Genomic DNA, 17513 nt, shown 5'->3' with positions numbered 1-17513 from the left:
GGCTGGAAAAGCAATGGGATTTACAGGGAACAGCCAGGGACTGGCTCTGGTGCAATTCCAGGTGGCCCCAGGAAAGCCACTGAGCTGCTCTGCCAGGGAAGCTGGGATTGCTGTGGAGTTTCTGGGATGAAAATCCCTGAGGTCTGATTTAGGGCTGAGCTCACAGTGAGGCCAACAGGACCACTGCTAAAGTCTCTCCCTCGATTCTTCTGTTTCCTGATGTTTTTAAGCACACAGTTCCAGCTCTAGGTGGAATTAGCTGATGCCATAAAATGTTTTTGAAGCATGAGCTGGAGTCAGACAGACATAAAGGTCATCTAGGTCTTGTTTTCTTTGTTTCAACTTTCTTTAGCCAAACCCATGACTGATCTGAAAGGACTTGAGGCAGCAGCAGCAGTGCCACACACCTGGCTGAGATTCACTGGGAAATGCAACTGTGGAGCAGTGGGGAGAGAAAGAGGGAAGAGGAAGAGGAAGAGGAAGAGGAAGAGAAGAGAAGAGAAGAGAAGAGAAGAGAGAGAAGAGAAGAGAAGAGAAGAGAAGAGAAGAGAAGAGAAGAGAAGAGAAGAGAAGAGAAGAGAAGAGAAGAGAAGAGAAGAGAAGAGAAGAGAAGAGAAGAGAAGAGAAGAGAAGAGAAGAGGTGCAGAAGACTCCTTGCTAATCTCAACAAGCAAGTCCCACTTTAACTCCACTAACACAGAAAGCAGTAGCAGCAGTAGCTCATCATCTGAATACTGTGACACGAAATTTATCTTTTTTCATTGCTTTCACAGCAATTTTGCACTGTGTTTGATAGCTGATGTGCATATCCAAATTCATGCAGCCCCACCACCCCTCTCCCTCTGCCTACTCACGCTCACCCACGCTCTTCTGCGTGTGACTCAGGATGAAAAGGGATTTAGAAAGATGCAGGGAACGTTTACAAGCCACCCACCCTTTCACCCCCAGCCTGGATGGCCACATTAGCACGTCCAATTTGGAGCCAAATCCCTGGGACAGGCTTTTCTTCTGTCCCCTGCACAGTCAGGCACAGAGCACAGCTCTGCCTCAGTGGTCACTGCTGGCTGGGCATTGCAAGGCTGGGCTTGCTTTAAAACATGGGAACATTCCCAACTCCTTGCTCAGTGCCTTGTCCGTGTATGGGTTCAGGATGGTCACTGCAGCAGAGCCCAGAGATGTCCCCTCCCCACAAGGAGGTCACTTGGTCACCCTGCAGTGTAAGGGGGTGGGAGACATTTGTAAAACAGCCACAGCCTGCCCTGTTCAGGAGCACAGCAAAAATGGGATTGTGTGAAAGTCTGGGGCTTTTTCTGGGCTGGTTGGGCTCGGTGTGGGGGCTTGAGCCTGGGAATTCTCCAGTAAAATCCCTGCAGAGAGGGGGCACTGCTGCAGGTCACACCAGCACAAAACCAGCAGCAAAAACCCCCCAGCAGCAGGGAGGGACAGGGGACAAACTACCCAGATCTGGGTGACAAACCAAAGCCAGTCTCCCCCTTAACAGTGGTGCTGGGAAGCCATTTAGGGGAGTGTGTCACCACTAACATCATCCTGTTTCCATGGAGACCAGATTAACAGAGCTGTCGAGAGAAGCTGCACTCCTAATCTCTCCCTGAGAAAAGAGCTTGCTGATACAAGAGACTTTTAAACATCTTTAATCCAAATTCAGGGTTTTCCTTTCCATGCTGCCTCTAATCCTTCTGGAGGTTACCAGCCCCTTTCAGCCCCAAGCCCAGCACAATAGCATCAAACAGTGCAGGCACTCACAGCCTCTGCAGTCCCCTGCTAATATAAAATTTGCTATCTCTCTCTCCAAAATTTGGCTGTCTTAAAAATAGCAATTTTACCAGGCCATCATGTGCAAGGGTCCTGAAAAATGATGTCTTCATTGGTGCACTCAGCCTGTTTTCTGGAGATGGAATTAGAGTTTGAGGATAGGGATGGAGGCACCTTCCTCCATCAACAAAAAGATGCAGGTCCTGCTTTCTGCACTGCATGAGCCACTTTCCATTGACTCTTTTCTCCTGAGCTTTTGTCTCTCCTGTGGAGCATCCCAGATAAGATCAGGTCCCACAAGAACAGGGAATAATTTGCCCACTGGAATGGTTCACTGCAATTGCACAGTCTAACCTATGGATTTAGAGAATCACAGAATGGTTTGGCTTGGAAGGAACCTTAAAGGCCATTTGATCAAACTTCCCTGCCACAGGCAGGGACATTTCCGCTATCCCAGGTTGCTCCAAGCCCCATCCAACCTGGCCTTGGACACTTCCAGGGGTCCAGGGGCAGCCACAGCTTTTTTGGGTAACCTGTGCCAGGGTTTCCTCACCCTCACAGGGAAGAATTTCTTCCCAATATTTGATTTAAATCTACCTTCCTTCAGCTTAAGGGTATTCCTTGTCAGAAATGCCTCTCCAGCTCTCTTTCTCTCTCCCTCCAGGCCCCAAATTTGCTTCTATTTTGGGAGGCAGGAGCACAGTTACCCTGTTTACTTCCACCAGCCCAGCAGATTTAAGCTCAGCAGCACAAGGTTGCCTTCCCCTCCAGATCTTTTTGGCTTGGACTTTTCCTGGTGGACAATTCATATCTCCAAAGGCTGCAGGAGTTCCCATGCCCTCCCTGCCCATCCAAGGCAGGCATCCACACTTTCAAACCATCAGGCAGGGCCTTTGCCAAGCAGCTTTTGTTGATTTTTTTTTCCCCCCCAGTGGGATTCATGCTGATTAAGCCTCCTGTCCCTCTCTAAGCCTCCAGGCAGGTGGGACACTGCCCACAGCCCTTTGTGGGCACCCTGAACACTCCACATGTTGCTCACAAAGTTCTCCAGCTCTCCATTGGAACATCTCTGCCTGCTAAGGCATAAAAGGCTCTGCCACCTCCCTGTTGCTTCCCGAAGTTCAAAGAAATTTGACTCCTTGCTTTTCCTTGCCTTCACCCCAAAATCCTGTCAGGAGGATCATGACATGGCTTAACAGTGCCAGAACAATGGAGAAGGAGTCAGTGTGACTGGGAAAATGCAGTTCAATCTCAGTTTCCTCCCTGCTCCCCTTGCCAGAGGGCTGGGTGGTGTTCTGCACGTCTGGAGGCTGAGCTGTGGCTTTGCACAGCCCTGCCCCAGAGGCCTGGAGCTTGTAGCTCAGCTGGGCTGCACCATCTCACCCACAGCAGCCCTTCCCTCCACCTGTGTGTGCTGCTGCCTTGGCACACACGCCAGCCTGGAGCTCCCCAGAAGCTCTGAAACAGGCACACCATGGTCTGGAAAAGGCCAGGCTGAGGCACATCTGTGTCCTGCAGCTGTGGGCAATGAAGGGTTAGCTTCTCTGCAGGCTCTGAAGGCACATCTCTGAAGCATCAGGCTATTTCTGCTCAGCGTGCCTGATTTCAGATGAGAGCTCTGCTGTGGGATAGAGCTGGCATGTGGGATAAGAGGGAATAAAATTATACACAGAGTATTTTGGTGCAGGGTTTCCTACACCTACTCCCATTGTCCTCCTCTGACTGAAGGCTCCATCTGGTTTGCTCATGGCTGGGCACAGAGGCTGCAGGGCAGCAGAAGGGGAAGCAAGGGCTAAATTAAAGCAGGGTGCTGCACAGGCTGGGTTTGTAATACCTGCAGCTACGAGAGACTGAGGTTTTGGTGGTTTGGGGGTTTTTTGTTTGTTTGTTTGTTTGGGGTTTTTGTTTGGTTGGTTTTTGGTTTGTTTTTTTTTTTAATTATTATTTTTGGCTGGATTTGGGTTTTTGTTGTTGGGGTTTTTGGGTGGTTTTTTTTGGTTGGTTTGCTTTGGCTTTTGGGTTTGGGTTTTTTTTCCTTTGTTTTGGGGTGGGTTTTTTTGAGGAGGGTTTTTTTGTTTGTTTGGGGTTTTTTTTGTCATTGCTGTTGGTTGTCCCTATATCAGCCCCTGGGCCCTGCCCTGTATCCACAGCCACTCTTGGCCAGGACTTCCATCTCCTCCATCCCACCCACCTCTCTGAACAGACAATGCCCAGAACAGAAGACAGAACTGCAAAATGTTAGTACTACTGATTTCATATTAATATTATAATTTATTTATAATATAATTTTATACATTATCTATATAATATATAATATTTATATTATATATATAAAATATATCTTATATATAAAATGTATATCTTTATTTATAATATAATTTATAATATGATACATTTATAATACAATTTATGTTATCATTATTACCACTTGGAGCAAGCAGGTTGCTCTGTCGCCGCCCCAGCCCGGTGCAGAGGCGCGGTGCCCACAGCCGGGGCATTCCGAGAGGATGCTCTGCAGCGGCTGCTGGGGCCAGCCCTGCCCTGGCTCTGCGCGGGGGTGTCAGAGGAGGCTGGGTGGCAGCAGGGGTGGGGACAGGGCTGTCCTGAGCCCAGCACACAGCTCGGGGGTGTCACCGCCTCCCTCCCGCTCCGGAGCAGCGCAGCCAGCGCTGCCCAGGGGGCTGGGGCACCTTTGTGCCGCACCGGGGACAGCAGAGGGGACTCTGCTGACTCGGCTCTCGGGGTGATGTGGCTCCACGGGAGCTGTCACGCTGCTCTGCCAGCCTGGTTTGTTTTTGCTGGCGGGCAGGAGCTGAGCCAGGGCCAGGCAAAGCAAGGGGAGGGAAGCGGGGAGCAGAGGGGACAGGCGAGATAAATAGGTAGCGTGAGGATAATAAAGGAGGACAGCTGGCCTAGAAAACTCGAGAGATAAATCAGCAAGGAGGGGGAAAAAAATAAATCCCGAAATTAATTCCAAAGCGTGAGGTTCCTGCTGAGCCCGCAGGAGAGAGCACCTGGTGGCACCCACCTCACCCCTGGTGCCATGTCACAGACACATTTTAAAATCCTGTCCTTAGGATTTTTCTCCCGAGAAGCGGAGAGACCTGAGGAACAAAATGTAACCAATGGTTATCTGCTGCTGTGGAATGCAACAGGTGCATCTGGGATTGGTCTCATGTGGTTGTTTCTAATTAATGGCCAATCACAGCCCAGCTGGCTTGGACTGTCTGGTCAGTCACAAGATTTTATTATCATTCCTTTCCTTTCCTTGCTAGCCTTCTGATGAAATCCTTTCTTCTATTCTCTTAATATAGTTTTAATATATAATTTTCTTTTAACATAATATATATAATAAAATAATAAATCAGCCTTCTGAACCATGGAGTCAGATCCTCATCTCTTCCCTCCTCCTGGGACCCCTGTGAACACCAGCACAGTGCCAAGCACTCCTGTGGCCAGCACAGCCACAGTGGGCACTGCCCCAGCCTGTGAGAAATGGATTTGGAAGGGATTTTTCAAATCTGATAGAAAGTTTACATTGTTTTGTACATGTGTATGCAAACACTGAGATAAGGTGTGCTGGCTTAGGAAGGCCATGGAATAGAGATGGCATTGGTGAGAGGGAGGTTGAACCAGAAACAAGTTTCAATGAGTTTCAAAATATGGCCTTGCCAAAAGACCAGATATTTTAGAGACTTAGAGCTGTGAAAGATGCATTGTAGCAGGACCACATGGGGTAAAAATACAGGTGATTGGTGTTAGAAGTATTATCAGCTCTGTGTGGCAAAAGCTAATAGGCTGCAAAACATTTCTAAGGTATTGTAACCAGGAAATAGGTTCACTTCTGATGGAAGGGCATTGAGTTTTACATCTCTTATGTCTTACCCATCACTGAGACTGATAATGGAATAAAATCTTTTAAAACACCTCTCAGTTGCCCCATCTCTGAAAAGCTGGAAAAGCACCAAGCCCTTCCCAGCAGCAGGGCTCAAGCCATGGAGAGCAGCTGGCTGTCCCCAGGAGCAGGGGACCTGCTGGGCAGGGCAGGGCTGGCTGCCCAGCCCTCACCAGCCTGGCCTGGCCAAGCCTCCGGTGCCTGGGGGATGCAAGCAGGGCTGAAGGGACCTGCAGGGACCTGTCTTTGCCTCCCTGTTCCAGTCCTTTCCTTGCCTTGTCATTATCTGAGACCCCAAACACCAACAGAGGAGCTGGGCAAACATCCCTGCGCTGCCTTGGGGCAGCACCAAACCCCACAGAGCTCTGTGGGGGCCAGAGATGAGGGCTTGCCACCCTCTCAGTTGGGCCAGTGTGTCTGCACAAAGCAGCAGCAGTCACCAAAGCAGCTGAGGATCAAGGATATTTCATCATTCAAGTGCTGTGGGATGTGGAAAAAGCAGGGATGCACCACAGCAAGGATGTAGGAAGGTTCATTAAGCTCTGCAGTAGCACAGACACCCCAAAATGCACCCTGCTGACCTAAGCAGGATCCTACAGGAGGTCCATGGCCCAGGCAGAGACAAATCTCTCTCTCAGCTCAGCATTTTTCCTGTGCACATAAACACACAGCACTGGCACCTTCACAGATGGCACCAGCAAGCCAAGTTCCACAGAAAGATGGAAGGAAAGTTAGACCAGGATGAAACGGGAGCAGGGAGCAGCTTACGCTTTCCAGTTTGACAGAAAAAACTGTGAGAGAAAACAGAGCAGAGCCTTTATTCCCTGGCAGCCACCCTGCCCGCAAGGCTCTGTCCCAGCACGGCAAAGGCAGCTCACAATAATCCTGCCTCCAGAGCAGAAGTGCCAACAGCCCTACAAAGGCAGGGCTAAGTGGCAGCTTCCCATTCCCAGCTCTAATTGCCAGCTGAGCAGACGGATAATCTCCCAGAACTGCGATAAGGGTGCTGCTGAGTCCCCGGAATTGCCTAAGAGCTGCCATCGAGGATGCCGGGAATTGCCCAATTATTCTCCCCCATTTCCTCCCTCCCCCTTCTCTAAGTTTTGTAAATCGGAAAAGAGCTGCCCTTTTTTTTTTTTTTCCCTTTATTTCTTTTCTTTTTCCCCTCTCAAAACCAGCTGGCACAGGATTTCTCAGCGGTTCGGGAGGGATGAAGAGATTATATCTGGGCTGGCTAATCCTGTGTGGGCAGGGAGAAGAAAATGGGGGAGCAGCAGTGAGATCCCAGTGGAGGCAAGGGCTGCACTCACAGGTGATGGTTTGAACAGAATTCATCCCAGCAAGCCAGCACCGGCCCTGAGTACAAATCACATCCCATTTCCAGCCCCTCAAAGGCTCTATTGAGGAATAAATCAGCTCCTCGAGCTGGCTGAAGCACTCACCCTCTCACAGTTACCTTACTCAGTGCTGAGAAGTTGAAACCTTCCTGCCAAGGCCAGCAGGCTGGGGAGAGTCAAATATCCAAATCCCCTCAGAGCTCAGCAGTGAAAAACAAAACAAAACAAAAGCCAAAGCCCACAAGACAGAAAACAAGTCCCTGAACTGCAGCTCACCTGGACATCTCCATTTGTTCAGCTGTTTTTCTCCAGATGATGCAGTGGGCCAAGAAGTCATCTGGTATCATCAGAGAGGCAAACAAGCCAGGCCACTGTCTAATCCAATGCTGATCTGCACACACAGGCAGCAGCACTCAGCTCCCAGCCCTTGGCTGTCTTTGCAGCTGTTTAAACCTTGGGTTTGTCCCTAAATGCTTCATGACTGTCCCTTAGATGCCCCTTTTAAGCCCCAAAATGGCAGCTTTTCTTTAAACTTGCAACACAGGCAGAAGTCTTCAATGGCACCAGAAGGACTGAGGGACTTAAAGTTCATTACTTTTATGGGATCCGGGTTGTTCTTCTGTAAAGAGTTTGTAGAAATTTGGATATAAACACACTAAGCACTCCCAGTCTGGCCACCCAGGTGGCTCTGGGCTCTCTTTGGTGCTCTGCACAGCCAGCTCATGCCCTAACCCAGCTGCAAATAGCAACAACCACAGCATCCCTACCTCCAGCACATCTGGAGGTGGCTCTGCACCTCACAGCCCATCCCTCCTGTTCCCCCCACTCCAGACCTAGAAGGCACCAGGCAGAATGAGTGAAATGCCAATTCCTGCCCTGGTTCAGTGCTGGGCATGTCTCAGTGTCCCCTCTCAGCTCAATGTGAGCTAACACTGACCCCAAAGCCACTGAACACAAACCCACCCCATCCCACTCATGGCAGGCTGGAAAGTGAGATGAACCAGCAGAGGATGGAGATTCTCAGCAAGGGGGGGAAATGGAGCAGAACAGGAGAAAAGATGACTTAAAACCCCACAGTGCAGCTTCCACTCAATGAATGTCACCCCCTGTGCTGCAGCAGAAGAGTCAGGGATCACTGAGGCAGAGCTGAGCTGGAAGTTAATTTACTGAGTGGGTAATAGGCTGGTAAATGAGATAATATGTCAGATTTGCTGATCCCTTAATATCCACACATCCGCTCATAGCTATTATACTTTGATATAAGCTGTAATGGGACATATAAACAGAAGTATAACAATGAACACAAAACTATAATGATTAACAAGACTACAATTAGGTGGAATTCATAGCTCTGGTGGCTGTTGGTGACCACCTGAGCAGATTTTCTCACCAGTGATGTTTTCCACCTTTCTTCACTCTTGCTGTGGCATGGTGGGTTGTGGCTGCATAGTTAAAGCTGCATCCCATAACTTTAATAAAATTACAGATGCAGGTATTTGAGGGACTGTGCATATTCTCTATTTATAGAGAATCACAAAGGGCTCTCATGCAAATGCAGCCATTCCCAACACACCCAAGTACAGTCTCAGAGGTCTCTCTGGGATGTATTTCAAAATGACAAACATTGTGTTCAGTGTCAAGACAAATGTCTTGGGTCTTTAGAGTATTACACTCACAAATAAATCCTTGTTGTTTCTGCACAACACATGTGGCAGCAGTGACAGTTTGCCATTTGTTCCCATTTTGCTGGGCCCATACTCCAGGCTCTAACAGAGTACAATTCCATGCTGATTCAATCCCAATGCAATGATTGGGTTTATAGAATCATTTAGGCTGGAAAACACCTCTAAAAATCATGAAGTCCAACCATTAAACATTGCATAGAGTTAGGATAAAAGCTGTGCCCCTATTTCTGATGTGGTCATTTAAAATAAATATTTTAAATACTCTGTGAGTAGAAATTATTTACCCAAATCACCTTTTGAACCTCAGTGGGTAAGGTGCCCTCATCACCTTCCCTTTTTGCTGTAGTGGATTGCACCTGCAACTGAGCTTGGATACAGCTGAGAGCTATGGAAACATTATTCTGGGTGATGCCAAGTGCATTCACAGTTAGGTGGGGGTCCTTTTCAATAATTCTTTGCTATTTAGACAACATACCAGCCAGGAGACATTGACCAGTTCCTAATGCCAACAAAGAAGACTTTAACTGGTGTTCTTGCTCACACAAATCACTTGTTGCCAGGCTTAATTTATTTGCCAGAACTCCAGCATCTGTGCTGTTTATTTAATACTCCTAATCCTGTTCCTGGGATGCCAGTCACAGCTCTCCTGGCTCGTTTTGGAGAGGTGAGGGCTCACTGTGCAGCCCTGTGAGCAGCCCCAGGCAGATGGATTTAGGAATGATAAGCAGGTAGGTTTAAGTGCAGAGATATTAACCTGCAGTGACAGTTCCACAGGCCTGGGGCTTCATCAGGGATTAAGGATCACTTGTTGCTGGCCTGTGTTTTAATACCATTGGGCTCAATTTCAGAAATCTGTGGAGATTGCAACAGGTCCAAGAGGTAGTAGGATACACTGTGGGGGTTAAAGTGATTTTTGCTGTGTTGATAGAAACAATCCTAGTTTAATTTAAATTATATCTCCAAGATAAACAGATAAATTATGTCTGATACTATGTCTCTTCCTGTGTGTTCCTCTTATGTAACACTCATTAAACAGCTACCAGTCTGCTTAGATCTGTATCCCTTTTCAAAGGAGCCACATTGAAAACTAAACAAGTAAATTTCCACTTCATTTTTGGGGGTTGTCTTTCACATACTGTGCGCTTACATTTCCCTCTGCCAAATCCACGTTAATGGGTGGGACTCCTGAATTTGTACAATTACAGCTTGCTTTTTAGTGATTGTCATTGCAGTGCACTCAGTCTTAATCACGATTACAACCATTACCACACTGATTTGTACAAATGAAAGACCTGGGGGTTTTCACTCCATGCACCAGGATTATTGAGGGATAAACGAGAGCTGGGTCAAAAGGGCTGGGTTTTGGGATTTTGGTATAACCCAGTGTGGGTCCTGGAAGGGGAAATGGGACAAGTCTCAGTGGGGAGACTCCAAACTGGTTACCCCTTCTAGTAAGTGGCTCAGGTGTATCCACCCAACAGTAATGTGGTGTTTAACTCTATTGTTGTCTTTTGGTTGGTCTCTTTTCATAATGGGACAGAGTTTTAAACAAGCAAGGGTTCCACCTTCAAGGCCTGGGGGTCTGTGGGAGCTGAGACAGGGTTAAAATGTTCAGTGAATGTACAGGGACAGCAGTTGTTGGTCTCATTCCCAAGGATCTATTCACAGAATGACCAGGTTGGAAGAGACCTTAAAGATCGAGTCCAACCCAGCCCCAACCCCTCAACCAAACCCTGGCACCCAGTGCCACATCCAGGCTTTGTTAAACACACCCAGGCATGGGGACTCCACCACCTCTCTGGGCAGAACTTTATCCCCTTTCTGTAAAAGCTTTTTCCCTTGCACAGTGAGCTGTTCAGTGTGTGATGGAATGTGATTCATTGTTAGAATCTGCTTCCCTTGTTAAAAAACACCCCTGGTCCCCAAAAGCCACCTCTGCTTCACCTTGGGTTTCAGATAATCTCCCCTAATCAAAGAAACACAACAAATACTCAATTCCACTCTTGCCAACCTTCTAGCCCTATAGTTCTTGCAAATTATCAGTTGAAGAAGGTCCCACAGAATGGTTCTGGTGGTATTTCTTTGGTTACCCCCTTAGGGCCCAAGGGACACTTCAATTTTAATAAGAGGGGCCACCTTAAACTACATTTCACTCTCTTCACTACTCTCATCCCTAAATTCCCAGTCAGGATCCCTTCCATATATCTCCATCCCAATCTTCTGGGGATGCAATTAACTAATGGATCTTTATGGAACCTAATATATCAGATCATAAATTCTAATTTATCCTCCACTCTTTTTCCTTCCCCCCACCCCAGTTGTTTCTGCAATTGTTCTATTCACAGAGATAACAGCTCTTTTTGTCACTTTCTTTGTTCAAACTCATCTTGTAACATTCTCATTTCCTTTTCTTTGTAGTCCTTACAATGGCACTCTGCTTCCAAACACATTTACAACATCGTGCATATTATTCTTTTTTCTTTACCATTTTTCAGTTTCTCTCTCAAGCAGTTTCACTGTTCCTCTATCTTTACTCCAATTATGCCAATTTTTGGACGTTCAACCCTCATAAAGTCTTTGAGAAGATCTTATTCCATGCCAGTAATTGAATCTGCCACTCTACTGACTGTGGCAATTCCATCACAGGAGAGGAGCCAGAGATCACTCAGGTGGATCTGAGCTGGTGGTTAGTTTATGGAGTTCCAACCAGCAGATTTAGGTGTACAAATCTCAGTTCTGCCTTCCACCTGCATGGAGCAGAGACAGCCTCAAAGGCTGGACCATGACCACAGCACCATGACAGGAGGATTTTGTGCTTTCCCAACCAGGTTTGGCACTGCACTGGCAGCAAGAGTCCAGGACATCCCCAGAAACTCTCTGGAGACAAAACCCAGGGGAAGAGGAGTGCAGAGGTGTGGAAGGCACCCATCCCAATTAAGGCTGCTCTTTCCTCCCCCCACACATCCCCAGAACCCACAGCATCTGCGCTGCCCTGGAAGGGGATCTCCAGCTTTGGGATCATCCCAGGAAGAGTCCCCAGCTCCCACCATGGCCCAGGAATGCAATTCCATTGCTGGGCTCATCCCGGAGCTCTCACATTCCATAAAAAACAATGGAATTCTTTCCCATCCAGCCCTTTCCCATTCCCTGAGGCTCCTCCAAGATTTCCCCTGTAGAGAAGTCAAACTCAGCACTACAACCAAGCAAAATCCCAGAATTCCAGCTGCCCTTGCATCCTTCAAGGGATCTTGGAGCATAATTCCCACATTCCACTGGCTAAGGAAGGGAAAACAGGAACTCCAAAATCAGGAAATCAGTTAGAACCTCAGAACACCAATAAACCCCTAAAATAGGGGCCACACCTTGCTTAGGATTCCTTTCCATGACACAACCTTTGGAAAATCCATCCAACACCTTCCAAACCCAAGTGCTTGGAGGTTTAGGAATCCCTTCCAGGTGGCAGCAGCTCCAGATCCCCAATCCCACCTCTTTCCCAGAGGATGGGTTCCCACCCACAGCCACCTGGGGCACCTCCCACCCCACAGAGAAGACCAGGAGGTGACAAATGCTTCTTCTCTTTATTGGGATCACTGGGACATTCCCGGAGGGCAGAGCCTTTTCCGGCACATCCACAGGAGCATGCCCAGGGCAGTCAGGCTCAGCAGGGTGGCTGCTGCCAGCAGGAGCCCCTGGATCAGCACAGGAATTCCACCAGCAGCATCTGGAAGGGACAAAACCCCCTCAGCACTCGTTCATTGGCTTCCCAGCCTCCAGCCAATCTTTGGGAAGGATCCCACAGGGCAGGTCTGGGGGATTGTTCCAGAAAATCCCTTTGTGAAATCCCTGGGTGAGCCTGGAGACACAACCCCACAAAGACCCCACAGCGACCCCTTACCTTGGGGGGTGTTCCCAGCTGCTCCTGGACTTCCAGAGGGGCTCAGGAATCCCTGAGCAGGCTCCAGGATTAGCAGGGGTCCCACGGAGACATCAGCCTCAGTCGGCCCTGAGGGCTCACCTGGAAAAAGATGGGAATGAGTACCCAGGAGAGGGAATTCCTGCTTGGGCTAGAATTTGGGAATTACAAGAAGATGGACACCAGAAGAGCAGAATTCCAGGGGTTTAAAATGCAAGGACACAGTCAGGATAGAATCATGAAATGGTTTGGGATGGAAGGGGCCTCAAGGCCCATCCAGTGCCATGGGCAAGGACACCTCCCACTATCCCAGGTGGCTCCAGCCTGGCCTGGGACATTCCAGAGATGACCAACGGTGCCAGGACCTCCTCACCCACACAGAGTTTTTTCCCCAAAATTCCCCTCTTTTCTTTTAAAATCCCTTCCCCTAAGGACACACCGGAGAGGATTGTCCTTAAACTGTGCCAAAACCCCGCTGCCCCGTCCCGAGGGGACACCTTGGGGACTCACCTCTCTGGCTGGGGCCATCCCTCCTCAGGCGCCTGCCCATCCGTGCGGCCGGAGCGCGGAATTCCCGGGAATCTCCCCCGGGAGAGGGGCAGCTGCCGGTGTCGCAGCAGCTGCAGATGGCCGCCGTGCCCTCCAGAGGTGCCCACCTGGAACAGAGTCACCCGTGAGCCCTGCCCGGGGCGGGGACGGTCCCCTCCCCGCGGCAGGGACACTCACAGCCCGCTGGCTCTGCTGAAGGAACAGGCTTTATTGCGGGAATTCGGGGCTTCACCCGCCGGGGACACCCGCAGGTGGCAGCTGATGTAGAGCTGGCAGGGGAAATCAAGGAAAAATTCAAGTTAATCAAGCTTGGCTCATCCCCTACAAGTCAAGTTAATCTTGGAGACTTTAGGGCTCGTTTTCCCCCCCATGGATAAACTGAGAAACGAGGAGGGACGGCAGCAACACCTCACCAAATTCCCGGCGTCTCCGGCGAATTTAAAGGCATCCAGCAGGAACCGCAGTGACTCCGGCCGGGGCCGCGGGGACACGAAGGCTGAGGCGGTGTCCTCTGCCCTGCTGTCCAGCAGGCACCTGGAGAAGGGCAGGGAATCACCGGGATGCTCCTGAGGATCCCGGGACGGCCCAGGCAGCCCCGAGCCCGCCTTACCCGCCCAGGTCGATGAAGGCGTAGCGGGGGGACGAGCTCCGGTCGGGGCTGGCGGTGGCCACGCACCGATCCACGAAGAGCCGCAGGGACACCTGGCCCTCCGAGGCGACATCGGCCTGGAAACGGAGGCTGTCCCCAAGCCGGAAGCCATTGGAGAGCCTCTCCCTGCTCCAGTCGTCTGGAATGCAGATCCCAATGAACGGGGTCACTTTGGGGAGTGCGGGACCTCTTAAACGCACAGCAACCCCCGCGGGGTGGGTTTGGCTCCATTGGGGCTCCCAGGATGTCCCCAGGAGCCACCAGGGAGGGGGAGCTGAGGGACACGAGGCCACCAGGGCTGTACCCACCGTCCATGAGGCGCAGGGAGAACCGGAGCCGCTCCTCTGCCGCCACCGTGGAGCGGAACGGGGCCCAGGTGGGGTGCACGGCACCGCTGCTCACGTTGCTCCTCCTAAAGGGAAGCGATGGGAATTGAATTGCCTGGGGTGGCACCGGCACCTCGGGGCCCTGGCAGGGCGGGGACAGCCGCCAGCACTCACCTGGGGTAGTGACACTCAATGGGGACCTCGGCAGGGGTGGCCCTCACGATAAGGGGGTTGCCAGAACGGGTGGGTTTGTAGAACAGGGTGGTTCTGTAGATCAGAGAGTCCGGGGTCACCTGGAAGGAGGATTTGGGAAAAGGGGAAAATCAGGAAAAAGAACTCGGCACTGGCAGGGACTTTGCCAGGACAGAGGCCACATTCCCGATCCTACAGGACACCATGGAGCTTCGTGCTGGCATCCCAACAAAGCTCCAGCTTGAAGGAGGTCACAAAGCCTCCAGGATTTAGGCACAGCACCTCGGGACCCAGCATCCCATCAATTCCTGCATCCAATCCCAAACCCACGACTGAGCGTGTGCCTCATCCAGGATATCCACACCCCGAAAATCCACCCCTGCTTCGGGCATTCCTCACCCCAAACCCGCCAGCACCTGCACCAGGGCACCTCCAGGGCTGCCCCCAGTGCCACTCACCTGCAGGGTGCTGCCACACTCGTGCAGCGCGGCCACGAAGGTGACAAAGGCCTGGGCAGGGTTCGGGGACAGGGGCGGGCAGGAGGCCGTGCCCAGGCTCAGCTCCGCTGCCCGCACCGGGCGCCCGGTGCCAAAGAGGTCCCTGCGCACGGTGAGCGCCAGCTGCCCCTCCTGGCAGCTCACGGCCACCGCGGGCCGAGGGGACAGCGCCCGCAGCTGCGACAGATCCACCCGAGCCCAGGGCTGCGAGCGGGGGGAGTCACCCCGCAGCCGCCACATCCCGGAATTCCGCGAGGGAAAACCCCAGGGATCGGAGGATGCGGCCAAAGCCAACACCCAGCAGAGCAGAGCGACCCCAAAGCGGCTCCCAAACCCCATCCTGACCCCAGGAAAAGCAGCGTATGGCAAAGGGGCTGCTCGGGAGCTTTTTATGGGAGCATCCCGGGTCATTTTCCCGCCGGGATAACGGGATCCAGCTGGGCATTCCACTCGGGATAACGGGATCCAGCTGGGGATCCCCCCCGCCAGGATAACGGGATCCAGCTGGGTCCATCCCTCCCGAGGGTGATTCCCTCCCCCTGCAGCCGGGCATTGTCCCGTTTGTCCCATGTCCTGCTCGGCCGCGGTGGCACCAATGTCACCCGTGTCCCCCTTGCTCCCTGAGCCGATTTTGGCCAAGCGAGGCTCTCCCGGACATTCCCAGGAATTCCCCAAAATCCAGGCGGTGCATTCAGAACTGGGGATGTGCCAACCCCACTTGGGCGCTTTGGGATCGGCCCGTGCCCGATTTCCCTGGAATTGTGCCTGGCTAATGAGGGCACCATAACGAGTTCATTTGCATGGAAAGCAGAGGGGCAGAGCCGGTCAGGGACCGGCAGGCAGAATCCAGAGATTAATTAGCCTGTGAGTGTTAATTGCGCTGATTGGCACCGCCGCTGGTGGGCACAGGAGGGTGACAATGGCCCTGTGCAGCTGCGGGAGGAGCTGGGGACACTCCGGAGAGTGGCATAGCCCGGCCAGGCCGTCCCCGTGCCCTGTGGGCATTCCCGGAGAATTCCCGTTCTCCACCCACAGGGACGGGAGAGCTGGGAGGGATTTTGGCCTCGGGATTTATTCCTGGTGGGGTTTTTTACCGGGAAAAGGGGCTGGAGCATTTACCTCCCTCTTCCAGGACCTGTGGGATGGGGTTTGGGATGAGGGGACCCACTAAGGTCACTTGTAGGGGATGAGGCAAGCTCTGACCCAGCCCAAATTCCTGGTGGAAATTCTCCTGTCAAGTCCTGCTGTCCCCTGCAGCATCCATAATGTCACTCCCACATTCCCACATCCCCCCCTGGCACCATCCCTGTGTCCCAGCATTGTCCTGGGTGCTTTTAGGGATGATGGATAAATGGTGGGACATGGAAGACATCTCCAGGCCTCTCCATGAATTCTGCAGGAATGGGGCAGCTCCCAGCCTGGCTCACCCTGAAGCTGCCCTGGAATGTTTTATCCAGGGGGATGGGGCTGTTTGAGGGCTCCAGAGGGATGGGAGGAGATGTTCCTGCATCCAGAGGTATCCAAGGGGAGGGGAGGGGATGTTCTTGCATCCAGAAGGATCCATGGGGATGGGAGGGGATGTTCCTGCATCCAGAGGTATCCATGGAGATGGGAGGGGATGTTGCTGCTTCCCACAGCCCCACTCCCCATCCCAACACCAGGAATGGCCCTGGAAATCCAGGATTTGATCCACCCAACTTCTGTGGGACCTAGGTCTCCAGGGATGGGTGCCTGCTCCCAAAGCCCCTCATGCAATTCCACAGGGGAAGATCCAGGATCCCAAAGAGCCTCACACAGCCCCATCCCACACTTTCCCTCTCCAGCATGGATTTCTCACCCCCTAGAACAGCTCAGCACTTTGCAGGTGCAGGTCCCAGCCCCGTGGGTCACTCTGTGGTCACTGCAATAGCCCTGAGAGATCTCCCCCCTGCCCGTGCCTCCAGAGCAGCCATCCCTGCACCAGGGGCTCGCCGGGGTGGCTGCAGCACGTTCTGCCCAGCATGAAAAGATGGCAGCCCTCTCATCTCCTACAAACACAGCTGAGCCCTGCCTGAGCCCTGTCCTGCTGCTGCCCCAGCCCAGGGGCGTTTCTGCCCCGCTGCTCCCAGAGCCAGCCCTGCTCTGCCCAGTGCTGAGCGCTCCTCCCTGTGCGTGTCACACTCGGCTGACCCTCGGGAGCCCCACGAAGCCTCTGCACAGCTGCTCCTCGTGCAGAAGGCCGTGTGTGGGGCAGCAGTGAGGCAGGAGACCATATGCTCCAGCACGGGGACAATGAGCCACTCGCTGAGCCAGCGCGGCTGTGATGAGCCATTGTCATGAGTGATGGCACCAGGACTCTGGGGGAGCAGATTTTCACAGCAGATGAGCCCTAATGAGCAGAGAAATAACTCCCCGTGATGAGGGAGATGTGCAGAGTTCCAAAAGCCGTGGTCCTGAGGGGAAGGGAGCACTTGATTGCCAGCAAGGCCACGGAGCAGCACCCGGTGCTGAGAAAGTGCATCTTGCTGCAGGCCTGGAGAGCAGGGAGGGAGCCAACACCTCAGTGCAGGAGGAGGAATAAGAGCACAAGGGGTGGTGGTGGAGCAGAGCAGGCTCACAGGGCTGCCCTGCACATCTGCCCTGCTGCAGAGAGGGCCAGAAAACTGCAGCTAAAATGCATCTCCTGCAGCTAAAATGCCTCTCCTGCAGCAGCCAGAG

The 17513-nt window shown here is 51.9% G+C and overlaps 1 protein-coding gene and 1 long non-coding RNA gene across 2 annotated transcripts in view; both read right to left on the bottom strand.

Annotated features, from left to right (window-relative positions):
• Positions 1-17513, bottom strand: part of LOC139597389 (uncharacterized) — a 47578-nt gene that overhangs the window by 16297 nt on the left and 13768 nt on the right. The window lies entirely within an intron of this gene.
• On the bottom strand, positions 12278-15155 carry LOC139597107 (zona pellucida sperm-binding protein 3-like). The gene is made up of 9 exons (XM_071442074.1): positions 14778-15155; positions 14302-14420; positions 14110-14213; positions 13763-13940; positions 13566-13686; positions 13330-13421; positions 13114-13259; positions 12586-12705; positions 12278-12411 (listed from the first exon to the last, which is right to left on the bottom strand). Exons 1-9 carry the CDS (start codon positions 15153-15155, stop codon positions 12278-12280), a joined length of 1392 nt encoding a protein of 463 aa, XP_071298175.1.

This window comes from Agelaius tricolor, unplaced genomic scaffold (genome assembly GCF_023055355.1).
Source record: "Agelaius tricolor isolate 1412-34295 unplaced genomic scaffold, bAgeTri1.0.p SCAF_17, whole genome shotgun sequence".
Lineage (NCBI taxonomy): Eukaryota > Metazoa > Chordata > Aves > Passeriformes > Icteridae > Agelaius > Agelaius tricolor.
Note: the sequence above shows the minus strand (reverse complement) of the source record. Positions and strands in the feature narration are given on the sequence as shown.

Coding starts and splice junctions, on each gene's coding strand:
- LOC139597107 (XM_071442074.1), bottom strand. CDS start 15,155: ATGGGGTTTGGGAGCCGCTTTGGGGTCGCTCTGCTCTGCTGGGTGTTG. Junction 13,941..14,109: donor CTCCCTGCGCCTCATGGACG/GTGGGTACAGCC, acceptor TCTGCATTCCAG/ACGACTGGAGCAGGGAGAGG. Junction 12,412..12,585: donor AGCTGGGAACACCCCCCAAG/GTAAGGGGTCGC, acceptor TGTCCCTTCCAG/ATGCTGCTGGTGGAATTCCT.